This window comes from Schistosoma haematobium, chromosome 2 (genome assembly GCF_000699445.3).
Source record: "Schistosoma haematobium chromosome 2, whole genome shotgun sequence".
NCBI lineage: Eukaryota > Metazoa > Platyhelminthes > Trematoda > Strigeidida > Schistosomatidae > Schistosoma > Schistosoma haematobium.
The window spans coordinates 11,439,953-11,465,110 of record NC_067197.1 but is presented as its reverse complement, the minus strand read 5'-3'; the positions used below and the strand labels follow the sequence as shown (position 1 = coordinate 11,465,110).

At 32.4% G+C, this 25,158-nt stretch overlaps 1 protein-coding gene across 3 annotated transcripts in view; it reads right to left on the bottom strand.

The window, feature by feature from the left end:
- Positions 1 to 282: 282 nt before the first annotated feature.
- Positions 283 to 25,158, bottom strand: part of RALGAPA1_1 (Ral GTPase-activating protein subunit alpha-1) — a 52,834-nt gene continuing 27,958 nt past the window's right edge. The window contains exons 22-36 of one of the 3 annotated variants that reach the window (XM_051214328.1): positions 24,433 to 24,558; positions 22,234 to 22,554; positions 21,395 to 21,466; positions 19,935 to 20,237; positions 17,593 to 17,775; positions 13,861 to 14,260; positions 12,346 to 12,629; positions 11,022 to 11,227; positions 9,004 to 9,270; positions 7,653 to 7,926; positions 5,913 to 6,071; positions 4,642 to 4,769; positions 3,925 to 4,031; positions 2,389 to 2,466; positions 283 to 1,566 (exon numbers count right to left, since the gene is read on the bottom strand). In XM_051214328.1, coding sequence (XP_051067484.1) covers positions 2,459 to 2,466; positions 3,925 to 4,031; positions 4,642 to 4,769; positions 5,913 to 6,071; positions 7,653 to 7,926; positions 9,004 to 9,270; positions 11,022 to 11,227; positions 12,346 to 12,629; positions 13,861 to 14,260; positions 17,593 to 17,775; positions 19,935 to 20,237; positions 21,395 to 21,466; positions 22,234 to 22,554; positions 24,433 to 24,558 — 2,838 coding nt within the window. In that variant the 3' untranslated portion in view covers positions 283 to 1,566; positions 2,389 to 2,458. Of the gene's footprint in view, positions 4,032 to 4,641; positions 4,770 to 5,912; positions 6,072 to 7,652; positions 7,927 to 9,003; positions 9,271 to 11,021; positions 11,228 to 12,345; positions 12,630 to 13,860; positions 14,261 to 17,592; positions 17,776 to 19,934; positions 20,238 to 21,394; positions 21,467 to 22,233; positions 22,555 to 24,432; positions 24,559 to 25,158 lie in introns of all 3 variants that reach the window. The other 2 variants (XM_051214329.1, XM_051214327.1) reach the window with 2 other exon arrangements.

Here is a 25,158-nt window from a genome sequence, read left to right as displayed (position 1 = left end):
GTATCCTCGAACCCCTTCATTTTTGACCAGACGGTACACTTCGATTATAAAGGTGATAGGTGTAAACGCGGCTTCAAACTACGAACACTTGTGGCAGATTTAATCAGCCTGACGTGATCTGGTACACCAATCAATAAGAAAAATATGTTACTTATTGCAACATCATATATCACTTTAATTTTTGCAAGTGGAGATGTTTTTATATTTCCGCCCATTCGTATATCTTATCTTCACTATGACGGAACAGGCACCTTTCGCTTTTCAACTCATACCATTCTGACTCGATAATATAGAAACCTGGTTTTGCTACGCAGAAGCTGACTTCCACGAGCACGACGTGACAGACACACATGCACAATTACTCGCAGTAGTGAAAGCACTACCTCATAATTTTAACAGGTACATCACACCTAGTGTGCTTACTTGTGATGTTTCGGAATCTTATGAAGAAGGATGTTTTTAAACGTAGAGACCTAACTGATCAACAAAGGTTGGACCACATTTTCCACAACATCGAGGTGTAAAATGACTCAGCAATAGAAGCGTTGCTACATATGCGAGAGGTCATTGGTCAATAGACATTTAACGAAGGTCTGTGTAGACAGCTCTTGTTGTCTAAGCTTCTCTGAGTCTCCTCCACAAAATATCTAACATGACTGTACGAGAAAGACCATCCCTTACTTTATTATTTACCTTCAAATACATTACTTCAAAAAAGTTAAATATTATGATCATTCCCGATTCATAAAAAAGAACCCAGTAGTAGAAGCTATTATTGTGAATGATAATAATCACGAAGTCAAACAAAATTCAAAGAAAACAACATTATATACACCATTACAAATATTGTAAGTGTCGATAACTATCGTACGTAGAATAAGAAAACCATAAAACTGTGACAAAGAGCATCAAATGTAAAATCTTTCACGTGATGAAACAAAAGAAAAGGTTCTTTTAATAGTTGTTACACACAAGTGATCAGAAAGTATAAAAAATAAAAAGACGATAAAAATTTGCTGATATGATAAACAAGTCACAAACAGGCTATATGATGAAGGACATGTTTTGTTTAATTTATTTTATTAGAGCCACTATGTTGACGAGATCTTAATCCTCGAAACAATCGTGGACTAGGTACTGAATTAAACACATTTGCTTTATACATATCGGGAGTTTCGTTATGGTGATGAAGTGTTGCAGAATTGGTTTTCAATGAAGGTTGAGAAATGACAGAAATAGGTTTAGTGTTTAAATTATCAATATGATGCCGCGAAAACATACTTTTAGCACGGGTCACTGATGATGTTCTTGAATGTGCACTTGTTGCACGATATGAAGAAACAGTTTGTTGTCTCTGTCGGACACTAGGTGTTTGTGCAACATCATCAGTGTATTTTAGAGCATTATTATTATTAGTTATATCATTAGGAGCAAGATCAGAAGCTGAGTTTTGCGAATAACTATGGTAAGTTTCTTGTGTAGTGGGAGAAACAGAAGAAAATTTTACGCCGCCTGATTTATTGACTACACCTCGATTGAACGATAAATTTGATTGATTGCGGTGCACTGAAAAAGAGTGGAAACAAAGTGATTGACTTAATTGATAAGTTGGGAAAAAGTTAAACAATTTCAAACCATCAAAATTACACAGCTAAGCAAACAATACAAACAACAATAAAAATAACAAAGATGATGATGGCGACAACGACAGAGTACATGCAAAAAAACACAAACCAAGAAACAACACAAATTTACAGCAAAATGAAAGCAGAAATAATCACAAATATAGTAGCAATTATAACATAACAGTAAGAAAAAAGACTAAATTGCTTCTAAACACAAGTGCAAACTAACCAAACCCATGATAAATAAACAAAACAAGATGCAAGTATATGTGAAAAGTAGTTGGAAAAATAAACAGAATAACACTAAGCTAACAGAGACCACGATTACGGCTACATTACATAATGATGAATAAGTAGACCATTGACGAATACGAAATTGTGCACACTCACTAAATTTACTTAGAATAGAAGTAATTATGGTAGTAGGAGTTTAACGTTTTATTTCCTCATGCAGGCGAGTAATTACTTGTTCCAATGACATAATTGAGCCTACAGATCAATAAGAAGCAATTGAAATATGCAGAGAAATTCAATAGATTTACGCTTGAACAGACAAAAAATTGATAGTTACAACAATATTGATGGAAGGGAATAGATGATGATCATTAATACATGCACGCTATTGGCAAACAATCAACAGATATTTATTTAAATAAATGAAGCGACCTATTCAAGAATTTATGAAAAGTCTAAACATACACTAAAATAAAGGAAAAAAAACCTAGCTTGTACGAGTTGCATACATAAAGAATTTAATTCTTACATAGGATGAAGCTAAATGGTTTCAACTAATGGAGTAAACAGATGAAAAGAGGATGTTGTTGCATTAAAATTTATACCACTAAAAGGAAATGTATGAATTAAACAAAAGGGATTAATGTAAATATTATGATTAGATGAAATTAACAAGAAATACTGATTGTCATTGTAGAATTTTATTTATTTAAACACATAAACATTGATACAAGGAGGCACCAAATAAATATGCGCCACACAAATCATTTGATATATTTCATTTGATCAATTTGACTTAAAAAAATACAATTTTCTACTTCCACGGTAACTAATAGTTAAATACAAGTGGAATCAATATTATTTTTCATGGAGATCCTTACATATATTATATGATTTAATTCGGAATCAGGTTTACATGTACGCATTTATTCACGTGACTTATGATTTGATTTCAGCAAGTTGACACAGTTAAGAACGATGAATATAGCTTTCTTGATACGACCCTTTGAGTAAACGTGAATAAGTGACGACGAGAAGCCTCACTATGACTGTGTTAGAAAATATACTAATAAAAAACTTAATGCTTCATGTTACAAACAACCATGTTTATTGTTTTAATGTTAATACATCCAGCTGACGAGTCCCAAACAGGATGAAACGCGCGTCCTAGATTCCACCACTAGCCACATTCTATTTTAATAGAACGTTACATAAACCCAGTGATAATCACCTATCATAAACTCATCTTATACCGATTTTATCGTTTGGAAATAAGTTTTAGTATAATAGCTTAACTATACCTTCATGTTATTGTTTACAGTTGGAATAAGACCTGTGGAATCTCAATGCAAACTAATTTACAAGCAGTTCTACACAACAGTCCACAAGTATATCAAACTTAAAAAGGAAAATTATCTTTTCATAAGGGCGTTCAATATAAAATTTTAATTGATTTTTGTTAGCATATGTTTAATTTAACCTACCTGCCTCGATAGGGAATTTCATTATAAGTTTTAATGCATTAGCATTGAGATACAAATTTATCAGATGAATTAGTTTGTGATAGGATGAAACATGCATCGTATACTCTACTGCCATCCATTATATATATGGTGGAATACTGGGTTCAGTGGTATATTGTAAATTAGAACATATACAAGCAAGTAATGTCACGTTTAATAAGATCCTCATCACTTTGTACTATATTATACAGTAATGCAATCTATATCATTATTATCACTAACTCTATAAACTGCCTAGACTAGTTTAATATTTTCATATATCCATGTAAATATCATTGTATACTAGAATAAAGCCTGATGAAGATCTCTCTAAGAACAATATTGTTAGCTTATATATGAAGAAATGTTTATATGGATATCTATTAATATAGAAAGAGATAGGCTCATACACATAAAAACGTACATGTTTAGGAAACAATGGAAGTAAACACAATTCAACAATACATATACAGAAATATGGATTCCCATGGAAACATAGGACACGTAGGCAATGAAATAAAAGATAATTACAGTGTTTATTATAAAAGTACAAAAAAAGTTACCACTTTTTGAATTTGGCAAAAGTATCGATTCAGCGTATTCTTCAAAGCATGTTGACAATGTATACTTGGATATTATTTGTCGTAGACTTGAAGCACGATCCTCATATCTTCGTTTTTTTAAGAAATAAATTGAAAAATTACTGAGTTAAGATAGAAGCACTGTATTTATAAACAATCCTGATCAATACACATATGCGACGATTGTAAGTACTATTTGTCATTGAAAACTAAGATGGGCTAGTATAGGACTTCTTAGTAGTGCATAATAACGACATTAAATGACTGCCGCACCATATCGAAAATTATTTGAAATTGGATGATGAATGGTGGGTTGAGATATGAGTTATATGTGCACCTTTGATTGTGATAATTTATAACATCAATTTTTGGCCTAAATAGTTATATCTTAAACAAACGGTTTCGAGAAATCTCTAATAAAGAAGTTTATAGACTACTCGAGACTGGATCATTTGGTGGTATCAGATGCGATGAGGAAAAAAATGAAGGAGTCAATTAAACAGCTGAGATAATGGAACATTAACCAACTGGATCCCAGCAATAAAGTGTTTAAGATCAAAACTATTAAGTTTTTGATAAGTGACTAACAAAGGATAAAGAAAACAACAAAATATATACTTGGAGACAATACCCTTAACGTAATGATAAAAGGGACTTGAAAATTATATAATTAATTACGAAATCATCAAGAAAGGATACGGATGACGATATCCCGGTTTAGTAGCTTGAACAGCACGACTAGCATTAATAGCTGTAGCACGGACTAGACCTGGTAGAACATTTGCAGTTAAAATAGCATTTTCCACAATTGGTCCAAATAAACCAACCTTTATTAATTCGGAAAGGAACACATAGAAGGGTATTTAATAAACATATATATATATATATATATATATATATATATATATATATATATATATATATATATATATATATATATATATATATATATATATATCACAACAAAGAAAAGAAATGCAAACATGAAGAGAGGGCATTAGAGACCATAAATTAAAATCATTTGGAAATTATATTGAAGTCAATTTTACAAATGAACCAAATGAGAAAAAACGATGTAGACTATAAGTTTGATCCATACCTACTTCCTTTTACATAAATAAACTTTTGATAAGGCAACTGTTATGAAATGCACATGTACATGCTTATCCCATAGTTTATTCAATAAAAGATAAGGTTGTACGGGTAACAATGGTATTCAATGAAAGGAATATACTGATTTTTATTTGGAATATTGAAATAAGATATTGACACGAATTTTAAGTACGAACTTCCTATAATACTCAAGCTGAAAGTTTATATTCATCAAGAGTTCAGTCATCATTCAGATGATAAAATTACATATTATATAAAATTTTTAAAAAATGGTGTGTTGTGTTGCAAGATAAATAATTACATTAACAGTTGAATCCGAACTGTAGCAGAACGTCAGTATCGAGAATTTGTAAATCTCCCGTGAAATGTAGTTGATTTATGGAATACTGACATTCGCCCTTCAGCATAGAATAGTAGGCAATAAAACGTGTAAGATATTGAACGACTATTTATCATAACCAATTTATCGCAGTAATTTACACAAGAACTCCGCATGTAGTCCTCCTAGAGTTTCTATCAATCACATGCTCGAATAAAAGAGGTTTGGGAGTGGGGGTTAGCAACTACACCACGTAAAAAACACTGCCAAACAGAAACTATTAGAACTTTGAGTTTAGAGTCGAAGGGTTTTCTTACAGGAGAGTTGTGACGCCTCATAGTAAAACCCGAGATTCTACAGACGTTATGAGGTCGACGACTCCTCTTCTGACAACCAGAGTAAAAACTAATAGAGGTAGATAGAATGTCTGGCCAATGTGGGAGACTGAGAAAACTAATCAAATAGCGGAAGAAATGAAAAACAGAAAATCGAAAATAATCAACGGGAAATGCAAAATAATCTAGCCGATGTGACAAACCTGGGCTTCACGTCGTACTTCAACTTTAAACAATCCATTAAGTAAAGGTGAAATAATGATTAATACATCGCCGAATTGTGTACGTAATATACTTCGTCTAAAAGCACGTGAATTCTCATTCCATATAATCATAATTTCATCGTTTCCCAAATGTTTATACTGGTAGCATTAGAAAAAAAGAATTAATTTGGAAGGAAAAATAATTGTGAGTAAGTCATTCAACAATGAAAGTGATGTATGAATTTGTTTATTTAGTCTAGACTATGTGAAATGGTGTATCAGGAACTAGAAATTTTACAAAAAAAACTTTCTGCTATTTAAAATATTTAGTGTATTTCAGAAAACTAGTTGACAATTTTAATCGTATGATGTAACAAAAACTTAGTTGTATCACCAAATTAATTACGATGACTGTACTGAAGTGTAAAATCACATACAATAATTTGTATTTTACCTCCAAGAGATGTATTCGTAGATGGATGATAATCAACATAAAAAGTTACAAACCTGAAGTGTTTATGCGCTTCACCAAGAAAGGGGTATGAAAAGTTAATGTTCCAAATCGACCATGTACAGTGATACAATGGTAAAAAGGTACATATATCAAATCCACCATTGGATCAAACAATACAATAATAAGTCACTATGCATTCAAAAATAACAATTTTATCGCATTAAATGAGATAAGAAGTAAAAATGTACACTACACAATTATTACTAAATATCGTTGGATGGAGTGTAAATAACTAATCTTAGCAGGGATTATAGACGGAAGTTTTATTGCTGATGTAACTATGTGCAGTAAATTAGTTAAAAGAGTCAAATAGCTCATTTAAAGCAACCTTAGATACAGAACAGATGAGTTTGGGCTAGCCCTATAATTCAAGACGACTGTTTCGCGCTACGAGGGACTCATCAGGAAGGCGTACCTGCAGCTGAAAGTCGATATTTATGTGAAGACTGAAAATCAATACCAAGTACACAAATATAGGGTATAATATATCGGGAGTTTGTATTTTCAAGTATCGTCGAATATATGGTACTATTTTTAAATTGTCGTGGAAAGCACTAAAACGTACGAACAAATCAAATCCAGATGGAATATATGTATTTATTTAGAGCAAACATGGATTGTTTATGAAATGTATACACTTCCATTTGTATCTGTTATGTGTTCCGCAACCCAACTGGTTGTAGACTGTCTCCTATAGTTTCTCATCTGATCTCATAAGCATTGTGAACTCATCGTGCTTTTGGCTTCCTGATTATCCTGTATTTGGTTGTCGACTGCAGAAACTCCCATGCGGCGCTCTGCTACAAACTACTTATAAGCAATCTTTTGAGTAGCACCCACCACAGTACTTATGGTATTATTTTCTATGATTTATATATTTATTTTGCTCGTATGCAATAAACGCAGAAAGTTTGGAAGCTTAGTGCAGACTGGAGTTGGAAATAGTCATAAAAATAGTTGGTAATGAAGCACTTAGTTGTTAGTGGTGTGTCAATTTCATGTATATGTTTAAGTCTATTACTCTTCAGTAAACTGCACCAATTCTACAAGAAACCAGTATTTCGCTTTTCATTAAGCTGATAATTTATTGGCTATATCTACCAAGCTAATGTTTTATAAAAGTCATGAAGCAAACGATAGACAAGTTTGAGTGGATTGACCAGCAAATAAACTAAACAGATCGACAGAGTAAAAATATGAGCAAAAGAAAAAACAAACAAACTAACCTTAAAATCTTCTTGAGTAGATGAAGGCATTCTTGTTGAAACATGAAAAATAACTTCTAAAGTAGATGTTGCATAATATGGTGTGGATAAACCAGCACGTCCACTACATTCTAACCCACCACGAAATCCTTTATGTTTAAGTAAATCAACCTCCCAGCCAAGACCAGCTACAAAATTTTCAAATTCTAAACTAGCCGTTTGATTTGATAAAATAGACTGTTTGTCTTCTTGTCCTGCTCCAACATAGAATATAGCAAGTTTATGAGTTTCGCGCCTGAAATAATATATAAGAACATTAGCAATACAGTTATAGACACATATATGGTTACATACAGCTTTACGTGAATTCATGACCTATTAGCATAGATATTTAATAAGAAAAAAGAGTTTTTAAAATCAACATCTATTCAAATTAAAAATCACTATGAAGAATTCAAAAAGAATTCAGGATGCGTATTTTATTTAGGTGGCTTATTGACTAGAGTGATCTGCATCCAAGTTTTAGTGTTCAGACCGAGATATACTCCTGAGATACTGAGTATCTAGATTTGAATGCTAGCCACTACTAACCAACGATAATCAAAACTTGTGAATAAATAATATCATTGAAGCACTACACTCAGGATATCTATAAGTGAATCAAAGAATGATCAATTATAGCCCTCAGTACATCAACAAAGGGGAAGTACAAGCCCTCATATATTTGAAAACGGTGTTGTTAATATTTTTTGTGCTAAGTGATTATTTCTTTGTACATTATTCTGCGTTTAATTCGAAATTCAAATACAATCAATTCCAATTGTGCTCGACGAGCTCTGTTTGATAGTTCTAGGAATTCCTGGTTAGCATATCAATTTGACTAGTTTCAATTATCACAGCTTATCTATCAGTGATAAAATATTCTCGATTTCATGATTTACAGTGAACATCATACATCATACCATTATCAGTTGATGACAACTATCATATGGTCTGATGACAGCAAACTATAGATTCTGTGCTTATGAAACACCGGGAAATACACAATGATCCATTGTATTTAAAACTGAGATTCTACAAGAACTGAATAGTGACCAATTTCATTTTTGTCTAATGACTTGGCGCTGATCGAAATCGATCGATCAAATTTACACTATAACAATTAATCTAAGTGATTTCTAACATTGGCATTACTATTTTGAGATGTTAGTTTGGTTGGAGACAGCCGACACAAAGCCTTGGATCTAAGTTTCATATCATAGTTAGAACCGGTTAGCAAGCCGTACCTGTCATCTTAAGGGGGAACTGATAATCGGTTACAACCTTTATCATCAGAGTAAAAAAATTTTTTAAAAATTTAAAATGAACTAACGATCCAAGATGATCCAAATGTTTTAATTCACGTATAAGAGCTGGAGATATTTGTAATAATTCAACGGTAGGTCTGTGCTTCCAAGATAAATAACCTAGTTGATTTAATAAATGACGCGAATTATAAAATTGTAAAGTATTTTGTTTCATTGATTCTAATTCTTGAACATTTATTTTCTTATCATTGATCAATGAACGTATTGTATACTTCAAAGAATTTCTATAACCAGTTTTTGGTAAAGATATATGAGAGTTATATAGTGATAATCTAATGGAATAAATGTAAAGAAAAGAATTAAAAAAAAAAATCAAAACATGAAGAAATTAGCATTGTAAATAAAATAGCAAATGTTTATAATAAGCTTGAAGAGTTAGTTTCCAATGAAGATGGGATCGTCTACATAGATTTTTATTGAAAAAACCCCATGTAAACAGCGGTAATAAATGATTAATCTACTTGATTAAATGATCTGGTAATAGATGAATTTTTCGCATGGATATCGAAATAAACTGAAATTTTTTATTACCAATTGAAATAACTTATGATGGTATAATATATGCATATTCATCAAATAACAAGTATATTGTATAAAAGTATATTTTGCATAATTTTATGGAATGTAAACAAACAAAAAATAAGGTAGATTATGCATGTGTTTTAGAATTATTGTTAGGATCACGTGTAAGGTTGTAGACAGATGATGTAGTGAATTAGCTGCAAACTTTTATTGATTGAGGTGATTAAGAGATATTTTATTTGATGTCTGTAGTTATTGCCTACTTTGAGAATTGGCTAATAATGGATTAACTGTAGGTGAAGCAATTACATACATCAATTAGAGTAGTTTGGTGTATTAACCTTCATTTTATAAATAAGTTTTGATCTTTCTATGGTATTTAAATAAGATACATGTTAACTTTATTTGTTCCTTGTGAATCATATTTTTGTAGTGACTAATTTTTATTGTGAGCACTAGTATTTCGAAATATTTATTATTATTTGGTCAATTTATTGTCTGTATATTATAACATGAAGTATGACAAGCTGAATGAATCGACATTTTTTTTCAGTGTTTCTAAATATTTACTCCTACCACAATCCTTGCTTACTCAGTGGTCCCAAAATACACGACTAATACTTCAAAAATACATATAATCAAAAATCAGTAAACTATGAATACACCCTACTTTTAATGGTCATGTTTGACACCCATAAAGTAGAACGGAGCATACTGCTGTGCAGTAATTTCGTCCTTTACTTGATAGACAGATATCTCGCGTACGCCATAAGTGAGGAGAGTTGGCAAAAGTTAATCGAGCCTTTTAAATCCGTGCCGTGAGTTCATTGGACACCAGATCGTCAGGACTGATAAGACTCCCAAGATAAGTAAAGCAATCGATGCGTCCAACTACTTCACTTAATGTCATTTATTCATGAGCTGACGCAAGCCAGTCGTGAAGCAAGATTTTGAACTTGAAAGAAAGATAACTGCATTCCAAAAATGGTTGCATTATTATTTAAAGTGGTCAAAGAGTGAACTTCGTCAGCGTCTTCATCAAGCAAAACTTTTATCTGCAAACTTAGAGTCAACAAGTGAACGTCTTGGTAAAAGAACAACCCCTGAAAAGTCAGAAGATGAAAGTGTTATCATTAAAAGTATGAACTTTTTACTACTGCGGTATCTCTCGAGGATTGAAACCATGACATTGAGACCTTGTGACAGCGATTTAGCTTTGAGAACATCGAGCAGACGGTCTAGTGATTCACATGTCTAACTTCAATCAATTTACAATATTACACAACTAGCTTTCGATGATGTCATTAGTTGTATCGCATCAAAATGATTGAATATATGTGAAAAAAATCATAGCATAAGTTATTTTGCTGATATGATTGATCAAGTGTTAACTGGATGTGAAATAGAAAACTTGACAATCACATTAATTTGATACTAGTTCAGTGAAATTTGTAAAATTGATTAAGAAAAAAAACATTAGATACATAATTTCCATACGTACACATCTATATCTGGTAACTTTCGATGATTCACATTCTCATCTATTTGATATTGAGCAGTAATCTGATCACATGTCACTTTCTCCATATTCAAACAAGCGGTTTTTTCTTTGTCAGAAATATTTTTCGAATTTTCATATTCACATAGCTTTGATGTGCACCAGTTAATTGAACATTCTGGACTAGTTATTGCCAAATCTCTTAGAACCTAGTAAAAATAGCAATAAAAAGGATAGTGATAACAAGAACACTACACACTATATATTTACCATGACACTGCGTTTCTAGTTTTTTTTTTTTAAATCACATGATTATTTATGTAACTTGAACAACACTTAAAACTTTGAAAAAAGAAATAACAGCCGGATCAAACCATGAACTAATACCTTGACTAGAGAATCATTTTGTTTTGTATGATGGTTAGATAAAAACAGAAATTACTATATAATACTGACCAAGGTTTGAACGTATTATTTACGACAGTATAGGGTTGTGGAGATTGTTGGATTTCATTGATATCCCGAACCGATCTAAGTTGGACAACATTTAAAACTGGGAAGGACTGGACATCTATTCTATTTCAGTACGAGATAATTCGACAGTGAACATTTGTAACTTCGCAACCACGAATCGAGCCAAGGATTCTCAGTCTCGGGTGCGAACGTTTGACCTCTAGATCATTGAACTGGGGTCTATTAATGTACAAGTTGAACATCAATAAATCCACGATATTGAGTTTGTTTCCAGGTCGCAGATGAGCACTGATGAGGAGTTCTGTACTTGCACGTCTAATATTTACAGGTTTTCAATGGTTTTGCTTTGTGATTTCGATCTTCACGAGTCAAATATCTTATATAATAAAGTGATACATTAGTAGTAGTACTTGAAGAAAAAACAAGACTAAATTGGAAAGTGGTACTAATGTAAATGATAAAACGCTCCGTAAACACATTTTCTAGTGAAATTGAAAAACAGAGGTATATAGAAGAAACAAGTTACAATGAAATCATGAACCGATCCAAGTTAGACCAATATCGAGAACGTGAAAGCAGTGAACGGGCGTTTTATCCTGGTATGGGAATCCTCAGCACTGCATCCACGATTCCGGAGAAAAGACTGGTTTCGTGAGCGATCGCTTAGCCTCGAGATCAATGAGACAGCGTATAACAGTGTTAATGACTAACTTCAATCAATGCATGATATCGCGAGACCATCTTCTATTGTCTGTGGTGGGTGTAATGCCACACATCCAAATTCAATCAAATCCAACAATCTTCACAACCTCATACTAACAAGAAACAGTTTTGATAAGTATAACAAACTTACGTCACTTAGCCGATCGAGTTGATCAATTGTATTTGGTGTTAACCTGTTAGTTGTCAGTGGGGGCGGATTTACTCTTGGAGGAGGACATGGTGGTGGATCGCGTGTAATCAAGTGTGAATTCGAATTATCAGAATCAACCAGTCGTAAATTAGTATTTGTAAGTTCATTCAATTGTTGAGTTTCCTGTTTTTCTTTCATATCAACTAGACTAGCATATAAATAAGAAACATCCCAACTATATTTACCAGATAGATCACGTGTAATAATTCTTGTATAGAATTTATCTGAATGAAAAATAATATAAGAATATGATATAGTAAAATATTTGAGAACTATGTACATGTTGGCATACATATAAAGACATAAAACAATTCATAATAGTTTTCTATTAAAATTAAAATTTGTAGACTCAGTGAACCAACAAAATCACTAAAAAATGAAGCATCAACTGAAAAATCACTATCTGAAAGTGCAAGAAATGTAAAACGCATTTATGACAAATTGAGGAATGAAAGAGTAATCTTACACCTGAGCAATCGTTCTTCTCTAATAAATAAAAACCTATAATTGGTTGAGTTTAGAAGCGTTCTCAAAAAGTAGTTTACTGGGGATCGTAAAACCCTTATAGTTAAGACGACGAACAAATGTTAGCTAGACAATCTTTAAAAACCAGGAAGCACTACACAGTTGTTTTTTTTCTAGTACACTTATGATCCGACCCACAGTTGGACCTACGACCTTTGATCTTGCGTGCGGTTGAGTTGGCATCCAATGGTGTAAAACAATCGTCTGACGCAGGCAATGAGAAATCGCCGAGCGATTTCACGAACCGACTGAAGTCAGACAAGTACAACACTGGATCCTGGCTTAGTGGTCTAGATGTGAGGAGTTAGCAAGCAATAATGAAGGTCCTGAATTCAATCCCCTGTTGTGGGGTCGTGGATGTGGACCGTCGAGGAGTCACATAATAGGGCGAAACAACTACCAAACCTCCCTAGGTTATCAATAGCTATTACACATGAACTAAGTGAAATAAAACACAGTACTTAGCAAATACAATGAATTTTATGTATGTACTTAGTCGAAAGGGTACAATAACAATGAACTGAATGCATTTCATAATATCAACCGGAAACAAATTAGGTGTTTAAGTGATTGAAATTGGTTGGAAACCTTAGATTTAGATTCAATGCTTGCTGGAACTGATCAGCAAGGGATAATCATTTACATAGGATTCAAACTTGGATGATAGTTTCGCAGTCAAAGACACTGACTATGAGCTACTCAGGCCATAATATCATGTCATTTAGACTAGTTACAACAATCCTTAATCAATAGAAAGGATTTGACCAGCACTATGGATACAAATAATGATGATGATAATAATAAAGAATATACTAGTTTCTACTTTGTGATGAGACATTGTAAATGATTAACTGGTACCAAATAAGTCAACGAATACATCAAAACTCATAAAATTAATAACAAACAGTCGGATAAACACAAAATGCATACCTGTTACCAAACTAGACTTTGATGAATCCACTTCGACATCGTTAGAATTTAAATATGATAATGGTAGATAAGAATAGGTGGAATTGTTGAATTCGAGTACTTGTAGTTCAGTATTGTCCTTATCACTACTAACTGTAGTAGGTAATAAGTTATCATTGATATTTCTCAATTGGTCAGGCAGTTTCACAATGGGTAATGATAGGAATGTCAATATAATTGAACGATCTAACACAAATATTTGTAAATTATTTCGTCCAAAAATCTCCGCTGTTAATTCGGATAAATCATCCATGTTATTATGATTGTTAGTAGTGAATTGTTTTTGAGCAGATGATATACTATGGGATAACTGATCATGACGTTCTTGTATGGATGTATTCAGTTGTACACATTGTTTCGACTAAAAAAGTACACATGTATGTACATTTTTTCAAACATTTACATAATGACAAATGTTAGGGAATGTTAATAACTGATTCTGTAAACAATAAAATGTTTGAAATATGTAAATTCAAACAAGTCTCAATAAATTCCAATGAACTTTAGATGAGAATGAGAGTGACCCAGTGACTAATCTAATTCGTACAACACGTGCATTCATATTAATTTTGAAGATCAAAGTTTGTTGTTATACTAACATAGGACATCGCGTCACCGATTATTAAGATGACATCCGCTACCCATGTAGGTCTCAAATGTCGAAAGTTTCTCATGTATACTGGTAGCTCATTAGTTCATTGATGTTAAATGATCTTCGCCCTGGGTTTATAATCTTGTCCTAGAACTGTTAAGAGACCTGAAGATGATTTTGTTTCGTATGCAGCATTTGTTAATGAGCAATGCGAGAGTTCTAAGTTGCATTCACAATAGTTATTGGGACTGAGGGGCATGACCCCCCAAAGCTTATGCAAGTATTTAGCCATTAATGTTAATGATCGTATTATCACTTTGCTGTTGGAGACTGCATTCGATGTTACTTTGATTTCTCGCAAAACTTAGCACAGACTTGGTCGGCCAAGCATTGGTCCTACTACCGATTGCATAAAGAATGCATCAGGCATTCCAATCAAAATTTCTGGAATTATCGAATGTACAGTCGAATGTATTTATCTAATAATCAAATCTAAATGCTATGTTACTGATGAATCCTTGAACCTAGTAGGTCTTGAGTGGATCACAGAAATAAAAATGTTTGATTATCTATTTAATCTAATTTGTAATCCATATTAGAAAAATACTCGATCAGTCATCCAACTTGATTTGCAATCAATTATGTCCATAACCTCGTACGATTCACAAAGTGTTATGCCCCGATAAGCATAATGAATGGTAACTTTTGGGGCACATTTATGGACCAATACTATGCGTATATTTTTATCGTATAATTGTTAAATAACTAAACTGTTCATATTTATGCCCCTCTTAATATGAGCTCCATTTTAACCTATGAACTATTATTATACGAGTTATGCCCTGCCTATTATTAACTATCTCTCACACTCACAGCCACTTTTGGCTAAATCTTGTACAAATGTTGTTTCCTATTTTATGGTACGATGTGGTCTGTCTGGTATATAAGCCCAGTACGTTTTGAAATAAACGATTCATGTCGCAGAGACTGAGATTGGTGTTCTGGATTTAAGTGGCTGAACTAGACAGGAAGCAAGACCGATAAAACTCTAGACATCTCGCACGGGTTTTATGCGTCATTGGTCCGATCGATAATTCACTGCTTTAATTGGCGGTATCATTACGTTATACACTAACAGGACACACAAGCCAAAAGTTATAACACAAAGGGAGGTAGCAATTTTCTAGTAACTTTGAAGATAATCACGAGGCAAGGGCACGACTGGCGAAATCTTCACCTAAGGGTGTCTCCGCTGCTGAGTCAATGTTCGGAAGGAAAATTCGGACTTCATTTGATAACATGTATCCACAAAGAAGAAGATGAGATTATAAACCCAAGGCGAAGAGAATTGAACATCAGTTTACTAATGGATGACATATAAACCATACCCACCATAGACGATTAAATTAAGATAAAAAAAACCTCCTAGCTTGAACTTGCAGCTAGATTATTTAATTGATACAGTCAATTTTGAGCAACAGAATCAGAGCAGAAGTGATGGCCAGATCCTAAGGAATCATCAAGAAGACGACATTTTATTTAAATCCAAGAAGCATAACTTATTTTTCAGGAGGGAAATGTGATATTGGGAGTCAATCAGAAGTAGACTAATGAGAAGGCCAATCGATGGCAAACAGAAGTGACCTAAAGGACGGGTGCATTTCACTCGGTAAGAAATGGATCAAGTTCCTAAGGATTAGAGTGGTATATATAAGAATGAGTATTTGTGCATTTTATTACGTAGCCCAATACACTTTTTCGCCTAAGTAGTCAGTTGGGGAGGGGGGAGAATAGCACACCGTGTGTCAGTATTAGATTTTGGACACCGCCCATGACAACGGAACTATATGGACATTTCCCTTTACTAATTTATTTTAAAGTTTGAAACGTGTATTCAATCTACTAAGCATAATAGTGTGATCAGTGAAAAGAAGACAGGGTCATACCTGATTAGCACGAGATGAAAGCGACAAAAGAGATTGAAATAATGAAGTGTCAATAATAAACAGCAAGGTCAAACCGCAGGGATAAGGTTTCAAAAAAAACAAAGTAGAACGGTAATTATGAAACGATACTGGAACTCAAGATCGAGGGGAAGATAAAGAGTAAATGAATTTGCACCAATGTGAACAATTCTGGTAGGCAATGATTTCTGAGGTTGATGATAGTTAGGCATACGTTACATACGTCAAAACAACCTTAGTGCATGAAGATTCAGTACTTAATTAGCCGGTTTGCACCTTTGATAAGTACCCTAGGCCTAATTTCAACATTATTAATCCAGTCATTCCACGAAACACCAGTAATGTTTTGAAGACACCCATGATAAGAAATCTTCACCCTACGCATGTCTTATACTTTCATAGACCACGTTTCATAATCGTAAAGTAGATCAAAGCGAACTGTTGAGCAGTATACACGCAGTTAACACAAGAGTAGCAAGTTGACAAACTCCAACAAGGCTCTCTGTGTATGTGCGGAAAGTTCGCTGAACGCTACCCCAGACTTCTTAATGGAGATTAAACAAAAAATGAGAGCATTCGTGTAATACATATGACATTTTCCAAGGATTCTATCTGGAAATATACTAATTCGATCCCGATAAGAGCTATTAACTTGACGTGATGGTCAGACCTGAATATCGTGATGATATAATCGAGACATATTAGGTGGGACAGTTGTTCCTTTAGGCTATATCATGCACGACAGGTTGGTTAGAGAACGTTAAGACTAAAAGCAGTAAGCTCATCATCAGAGCCGAATATACAGGGGGTGAGAAGAGTAAGGTGTTTCTTCTAGACAATCAATATGTTTTTCGATGCAGCTTTCTCACATTCCACATTGTCTTTGTTTTACTAATTTGATCCAGTTCGTTAAATACAAAGAATAAATACGAAATAATTGTCCTCATTATTCATTTTAGTGACATGACTTTATTGCAGATTGACTTTTTCATATCTGTCTGGAAAGCATATGATTAAGCTTAGGTAATAATAAAACAAATAATCACACACAATCAGAGATTTAAATTCATAATTTACTGAGATCCCTCCTGTCACCAAAAAACACATTACAAAGTATCTGATTGATAAAAAACCTACCATTGGAAACTGGTCTATATGATTGAGTAAATGACTCATTGCCATTCGTGCTGCTAGTCGTACTGACTCCATTGCACTATTCATATCATCATTATAATGATATAGAATCATACTATTCTCTGCGTTAGCTACAATCCAAGACTTTGCTGTCATTGTGGATAGATCTAGGTCAGATTTTGGAGCCTATAAAAACCAATAAATATACATATATCAATGTCATTTAAAAGTTAAATATAATGAATAATTGAGGTACAAAATTTGAAAAATAAATGAAAAGTAGGACAATGAAATCTACGCAAAATACTTCGGATCCGTTGGCCCGACACTATCAGCAGCAACGTACTATGGAAGAGAACAAACCAGATCACAGCGGAGGAAGAAGCGCTGGAAGTGGATAGGACACATATTGAGGAAAGCACCCCACTGCGTCACAAGACAAGACCCCACTTGAAATCCTGAAGGCCAAAGGAGAAGAGGAAAACTAAACAACACATTACACCGAGAAATGGAGACAGAAATGAGTAGAATGAACAAAAATTGGATAGAACTAGAAAAGAAAGGCCCAGAACGGAGTGGGTTGGAGAATGCTGGTCGGTGGCCTATGCTTCATTGGGAGTAACAGGCATAAATAAGTACGTAAGGATATTGAAATATTTTAAAGATTAAGTCAACAATCCATTATAAAAACACCGAGGTTTATTATATCTCTCAAATAGAAAATAAAACATTTATTTAATATTACTATTATTATCAAATCAGATGACTTTTATTGAGTAAAAAAGAATGTTTTCAATAAGACAGAAATTTTTCACAATGTACAGATTAAACCATTATGATACACATAAAACTGTTGTATATTGATTTGTCAATAAATATGCCATAGAGAACATTTTAACTAAAAACAGAAAGAGTGAAAATCACATGACAATTAAAATTTAATTTATATAGCTTATAAAATGATTTCCATGGTATTAATCCGGCGAATTGAGTATATACATTTATTCTATATTAATAATAAACTCTACAATTTGTACAAAAATAAAATTAAACGGAAATAATTACAGAATGCATCCCAATATATATATATATATATATATATATATATATATATATATATATATATGATCAAGTTGATACAAAAAGCAACATGACATGTAAAAGACAGAGATATAAAGTTAAAATTGTTGAGAATGATGTATTTTATAAATTAATTCAAGAGGATATTAATGATATAAGGTAGAACTTGGGAATAATTAATACTATGAAGGAGAACTGGTATATTCCGATGATGAATGAATGGTGTATTGAAAATATAATTTTTAAAATCAATTGAACACTAAAGCAAATAGAATTATGGAAATATCAGTAAATTAGTACATATTACGATGTCAGATACTATGTTGCATACGACTGACTGACTAATTATAAAGCTTTCTTTAGGCACAAAATCTGTGGAATATCAGATTTAGAAACAATATCTATGATGTACAAACAACCAGTTACAACATTTTATTTTTAAATGTAACCATTTAAATGATACAAATTTTTGCTGTTTGGTACAAAATGTAACAATCTTCAATCCTATCAACGGTGTAGTGCAGTTCATATTCTTTTGTAGTTTTGATGAAGTTTCATTCATTGAGTTGGGAAGCTTTCATTCTTCTTACGAACAACATCATCAACATATCCTTCAGGTAGAAGTATTCAAATATTTTCATATCTGGCTGGCAGCTTGTCCTGTCGACTTTGACATTGATGAGTTATTGTTGTCCTGATCAAACCGAGAGGTAATCAAAATAAATTTGCAGACACAAACAAGTCAAAGATCAACAACAACCAACCCAGATAGAGGTCGATAAGACAATCTTTCAGTCATGTAGGGGAATTCGAAAACCTCACTTCTACCTTAAGTTTATGCTGATAATGTTTAGAAGAACAATGAGAGCTTGCCAATTAAACTATTCAGCTCAGTGAACCAAACTCTATTAAAATCATCCACTTGGGCAATAAATCTCTATCTTTCGCAATCATTATACGAAGTTGATAATCAACAAATCTATGCTGAATCCATCTTCAACAGTTATAATATGAACTTTTATTTTAAATTAAGCCATTACATACATAACGTGGAAGTATTTTAAAGTTCATTCGATGATGCACTATAGAGTTATCGAACTGTACTGGAAGCATATGACAACCTGTTAAACTTATACATGGATATATTTTACATCATAGAAATAAAAGTAAACATAATGGTTTGATCGGTTGTATAATATGTAAAATATATTTGAAAAAATAACAAAATATTATGATGAATAAACTGTCAAAGTATTATAACTTACATTGAATAAATTAATATCAATTGACTGTTTATATATATTAATGTATTCTCCTAAAGGATCTGTAAAGTTAATACTTGATAAGATTTTAGATTGAGGATAATTGGAATTTTGTACTGAATTCATTAAAGTTTGTGAATTTGTATTATTCGATATAATGAAGCATAACACTTCAATTATTGTATCTAATAAATTCGATGCTGGTAATAATTTTAATTCTGATTTATTTTCAAAATTCTTTATTAATTGATCATACGGTATACGGATAGACCATTCGATAATTGATTGAATAAGACTATGAAAGAACTGTGGAAAAGTCAAATCACGGAAGAAATAAGTGGAGATATGATCAGTATAAAAATCCAACGAGAGTAATGTTTAATGAGAGAAAACAACAGAACAAAACAATTGGGCTAAAAGAACAGTTAAACGTTCCAAGGAAAAAATGACACATTTATCGCACCAATCTTATATATCATGACAAAAACTGATCAAACTTTTAAATCTCCATTAAAAGTAGTAATAGAATGAATTCGAAGAAAATAACAAACAATATGCTATAGATTACTGATAGGTCTAATTCTAAAGGATATTCATTTAAGGCAAAGGTAGACGGCTAATACTGTTGTTCGACAAAATGAAACTATAACATTCTTAAATTAACTGTATTGTTGGTAAATACTGAAATTTGGTAAAAGCCAGGTCGCTATTTATCTAACTGTAAAAATATTTGAATATGAAGAATCTTTTCACTAAATTCTTTTTGTCTAGTCATTAGGCAGTCAGCATTTATAACGACCATTGCTTAACTCAAGTACGCATACTTTTTGTGACCTTGGAACCATCGGTTATAATATCCTATATTATTTTATTTAGCATTTCAATCTGATTAATCGATTTCCACCTCGTATACATTACAGGCTAGCATTATAAAGTCTTATGTTTGGAAGTGAATAATTTACAAGAAAATCCTTATTAATTACCAAGATTGATAAAGCCGCGTTAACTAAAAAAAATAATAATTTATAGTTTCACGTCACAAAATGATCTTAGTCAGACAACCATTGAAAACCATAAAGTACTGAACGGTTGTGACTAGCAAAGTTGAACAATGTCGGATGTAAGACAGATATGCACCAATGGAATCGACAAATGGTTACAAAATTCCACGAATTGAGTAAGGTTAGAAGACTAAATGGTTGCTTAGTGGTTTAATAGTTGATTGATCACCTCAAGACCTAAAAAAATATAGGTTTGACCCATAGTGGGATTAAAGATGAGTACTGCTGAAGAGTCGCATACTAGAACAAAACTGATTTCCAGTTCTTCCTGGTTTTTAAAAGTAATTTAACTAAGATCACTTCGTGATGTACACAACAGAATTAAATAATCTCTATAAACCATTATATGAGAAAGAAATATTGTTCAGTGGATTTATATATATATTTATATACTTGACTTACCTGTTTATCAGTTAATGACATACTGTCAAGATTTGTATTGTCCCATGTAGAATATAAAGTCCATGCAAGTGACTATGTGAAACAGAAAAAAAAGAAACAGGTGAGCATGTATAGTACTAACATTAGTAAATAAATACCACATTATTAAGGCTTAAAAACAATCTACATATTATAACACAAAAAAGTATAAAAAAACCATGTCACTTAATAATCATTAATTTGAATAATTGATGAAAAGTGATATAATGCAAACAAATAAACTATTTTATTAATATCAGAATGGGTTTTGTGGAGAGTTTTAGAAATTTCACAGGTTGAAATCATGAGTCAGTTGAAGCTAGACCACCATTGAAAACCTGGAAGCACTGGACGGCCGTTTCGTCCTGGTATGGGACTCCTCAGCAGTGCACATCCACGATCCCGCACCACGCGGGATATAAAGTGGTAACAATAATTAACCTATGAAATTCAATCACCTGATCAGTGTAGTACACTGTATGTGAACAATTTCGAGATTGATCACGATCAATATATATATATAGACACATTTACTCGTATGGAAATCAAGTCTCTTCATTTCCTACTTTAACACTTAAGAGACAAAAGAACTGAAAGCAAAAAATAACGTTATTTACTTGTTGAAATCATATAAAGCGTAGGAAAGTTAAGAGAATGAACTACTGTGTCAGATTTCAAGTTGTTACTACCAATGTATTCATCAAATATTAATCCAGATATATTATTAATACTTGTGAACAATGAAATTGTTTTATATTAAAATAAACAATAACAAAAGTGACATAAACTGTCTGAACAATAATAAATTGTGCAAAACTTACCAACAACATTAGGGAGGGTAATTTCGCATCACGATATAGCAGAAGATGACAATATTCAGCGAGCGTATTGATCATCTCAACTGCAACGATAGATACGGCCCTATTTTGAAACCGCATCATTCCCAATAAAATTATGATAGATTCGAAAAACAAATTGTCCATTGATGTAAAACTGACAGATGATACAGTTCCTGATTCCTTTGAAAATGAATTCACTAGTTCAATGACACAATAAATTGATAGACCAGTAATAGCCAGGCATCGAACCTCTCCAGATGGATCTGACAAGACAGCTTGTATTAAACTGCGAACCAATTTTGACTGGATTTAAAAAAGAGTCAATATGTAAAAGATTAATAGGAAGGTTCATTAGTTGTGGAGAACATGTTTGGCTCATCACAAAATGGGCAGTGCTGAGAACATTCATCCATAAGATTAGTTATACAGTCGGTAGAAATATAGTAGTTTTGTAACGGACACATAGAAACTCTTGGAGCAATTGTCTTAGTCAAAACCATAAACTAATAAGCACAAACATTTCCAGATCCTCCGATTACGGCAATAAATAAATGAAAATCAGAAGCACAATAAATGTATTATGTATGTGCAGATTACACATCCTAAATTCAGACAGTGAACTATTATTTTAAGCCCAAAAGATGAAAGGAGAAATGATAATGTTGAGTAAACCTTGGCTGGTTTACAGTTATTTTCCTCGGCAATCAACACATTCCAGCAAAATTTTATACTTTCATAAATTACTAGAAATACTTCCTGTCCATGAAACCATAAATAAAACATGAATTGTTACGAACAAGAGTAATTTGATCGTGTATCTCGGAACAATGCATACTACGTAAACTCTAAACAATCAGTTTATGAAATCAAGTTCAAAAATTAACAGAACTGAACATTCTACATAAGAAATTCGCAAGACACGCCGACTATATAAACCATGAATCGCATGAATCTTAGAAAACAAGTCATTTTGAACGATGCATGCAGGAATATTGTGTACCAGTTAAGCATCACAATCTATGGTCGATGCTCATGTGTAGTAGTGTAAAGCTCAGTTTTTAGCTGAACAAACTATCAGAAAAACGAGATTAGATAAGAATTTAAAAGCATTTATTTAGGCATAACACATATACTAGTACAGCTATAGAAGAACAGAAAGTGGTAACAATACATAACCTATGAAAATTTATCATTTGATCAGTGGTAACAGATGTAAAACATATGTATGTGTATCTCAATGATATGATAGTCTTCAACAGAATAATGATAATTGAAAATCTGACCGAAAACATCGACAAAATCGTTCGAAAACACAACTGAATATCAGATCTAGTTGGTAATAAGCAATGTAGAATCTAGCATATATGTACGTCGGTCAAAGTTATCACCCCAGATCACCACATCAATGACGATTTACAATCTTATCAACTAATTTATTATCTTTCTCAACTAGCCTTTCCAACTCTCAGACTACAGTTAATAAATCAATCAACCTAACCGATAAAATAGGATTGCAATCTTTAATAATCTCAAAAATTATTCTGTCAGGCTTCTCATTCTCTCTCCCCTTCTCGCTTAAGGTTAGCTATAAGCTCATAAATTTCGTTACGAGTCAGCAGGAGGTTTATGTCAACCTATTACGTAGATTATCATTTATAGAAATTTGTTCTAGTGACATTAAAAAACAGATCTAATGAGATCATTTAGTATTACTCATTTATAAGTAAGTAAGTGTTTATAAAAAGCGCTTTACGTATAAAAGTAAATGAAGAATTAAGAATAAATGGTAATTATTACGAGAAGAACGTATAGAAAGAACAATAACAGAAAGAAAGAAAAGTTGAATCACATGCATCAACCTCATTATCATCACCCCTAACTCATTTGCACCAATTTAAAATAGTGTTATCACAACTAACGCTACTACAACTATGTACATAAAATAATCTTTCTTGAAGTTGCGTACTGCTAAAGACTCTTATACTAGGACGAAACGGCTGTCCAGTGCTTCTAGGTTTTCAATGGTCATGAATTCAATTGTTAAAATTATAAGATATATATATATATATATATATATATATATATATATATATATATATATATATATATATAATAGTTTTTCTCTTGTCTGAATATGATAACAATATAAGTATAAGCAGTTAAAAAGTCGGAAACACATACTGTTAAATCTATACACAAAATAGTTTTAGCTTTCATTGACATCGGATCGATTGATTCAAGATGATTAAAATGATAAGGATAACATAGTAGGGATAATATAATGGATATCGCTTCAGAACGTGGAATCTAGGTTAAGAAAATAACAGAGAAACAAATCAAAATTATTGATATTATTAAACAAAAATAAACAATTGTAAAAAAAAACAACACAATTTACGTAATCATCATCAAAAACATAGTGAGTATCACATGGTTTTGTAAATTTATGGTGGTTCACTATTTATCAAGAAGTGAAATTTTCTTAAGAACTATATTCAATACCTGAAAATGAATTTACTCTCTATCCATATTATTGCCAGTATGCCATATATATATATATATATATATATATATATATAAATGTTTCATACTGAGTAGCAAGCAGATAAACAGGCATTCGCCATAAGCATTCATTCGTCCAAGATTGTAATGTAGTAAATAAGAACATGAGCCTGCTGTTAATAAGTGAGATATTATTGTGGCCTAGGTTACCACAGACATGTGCTGAAGTTAAAACCATTCCAGAATCTTATGTACGCACGATTTCTTAACAAATGAATCCAGACTCCAGATTCCCATCAGTTTTGATTTTCCTTTTTCATCTATCTTTATCTTTCTCTAATGATCGATTGCTGAATTATTTAAGAGTCGTGAGTAGAGCTGGGAAATAGCGATAGTTGATGAAAT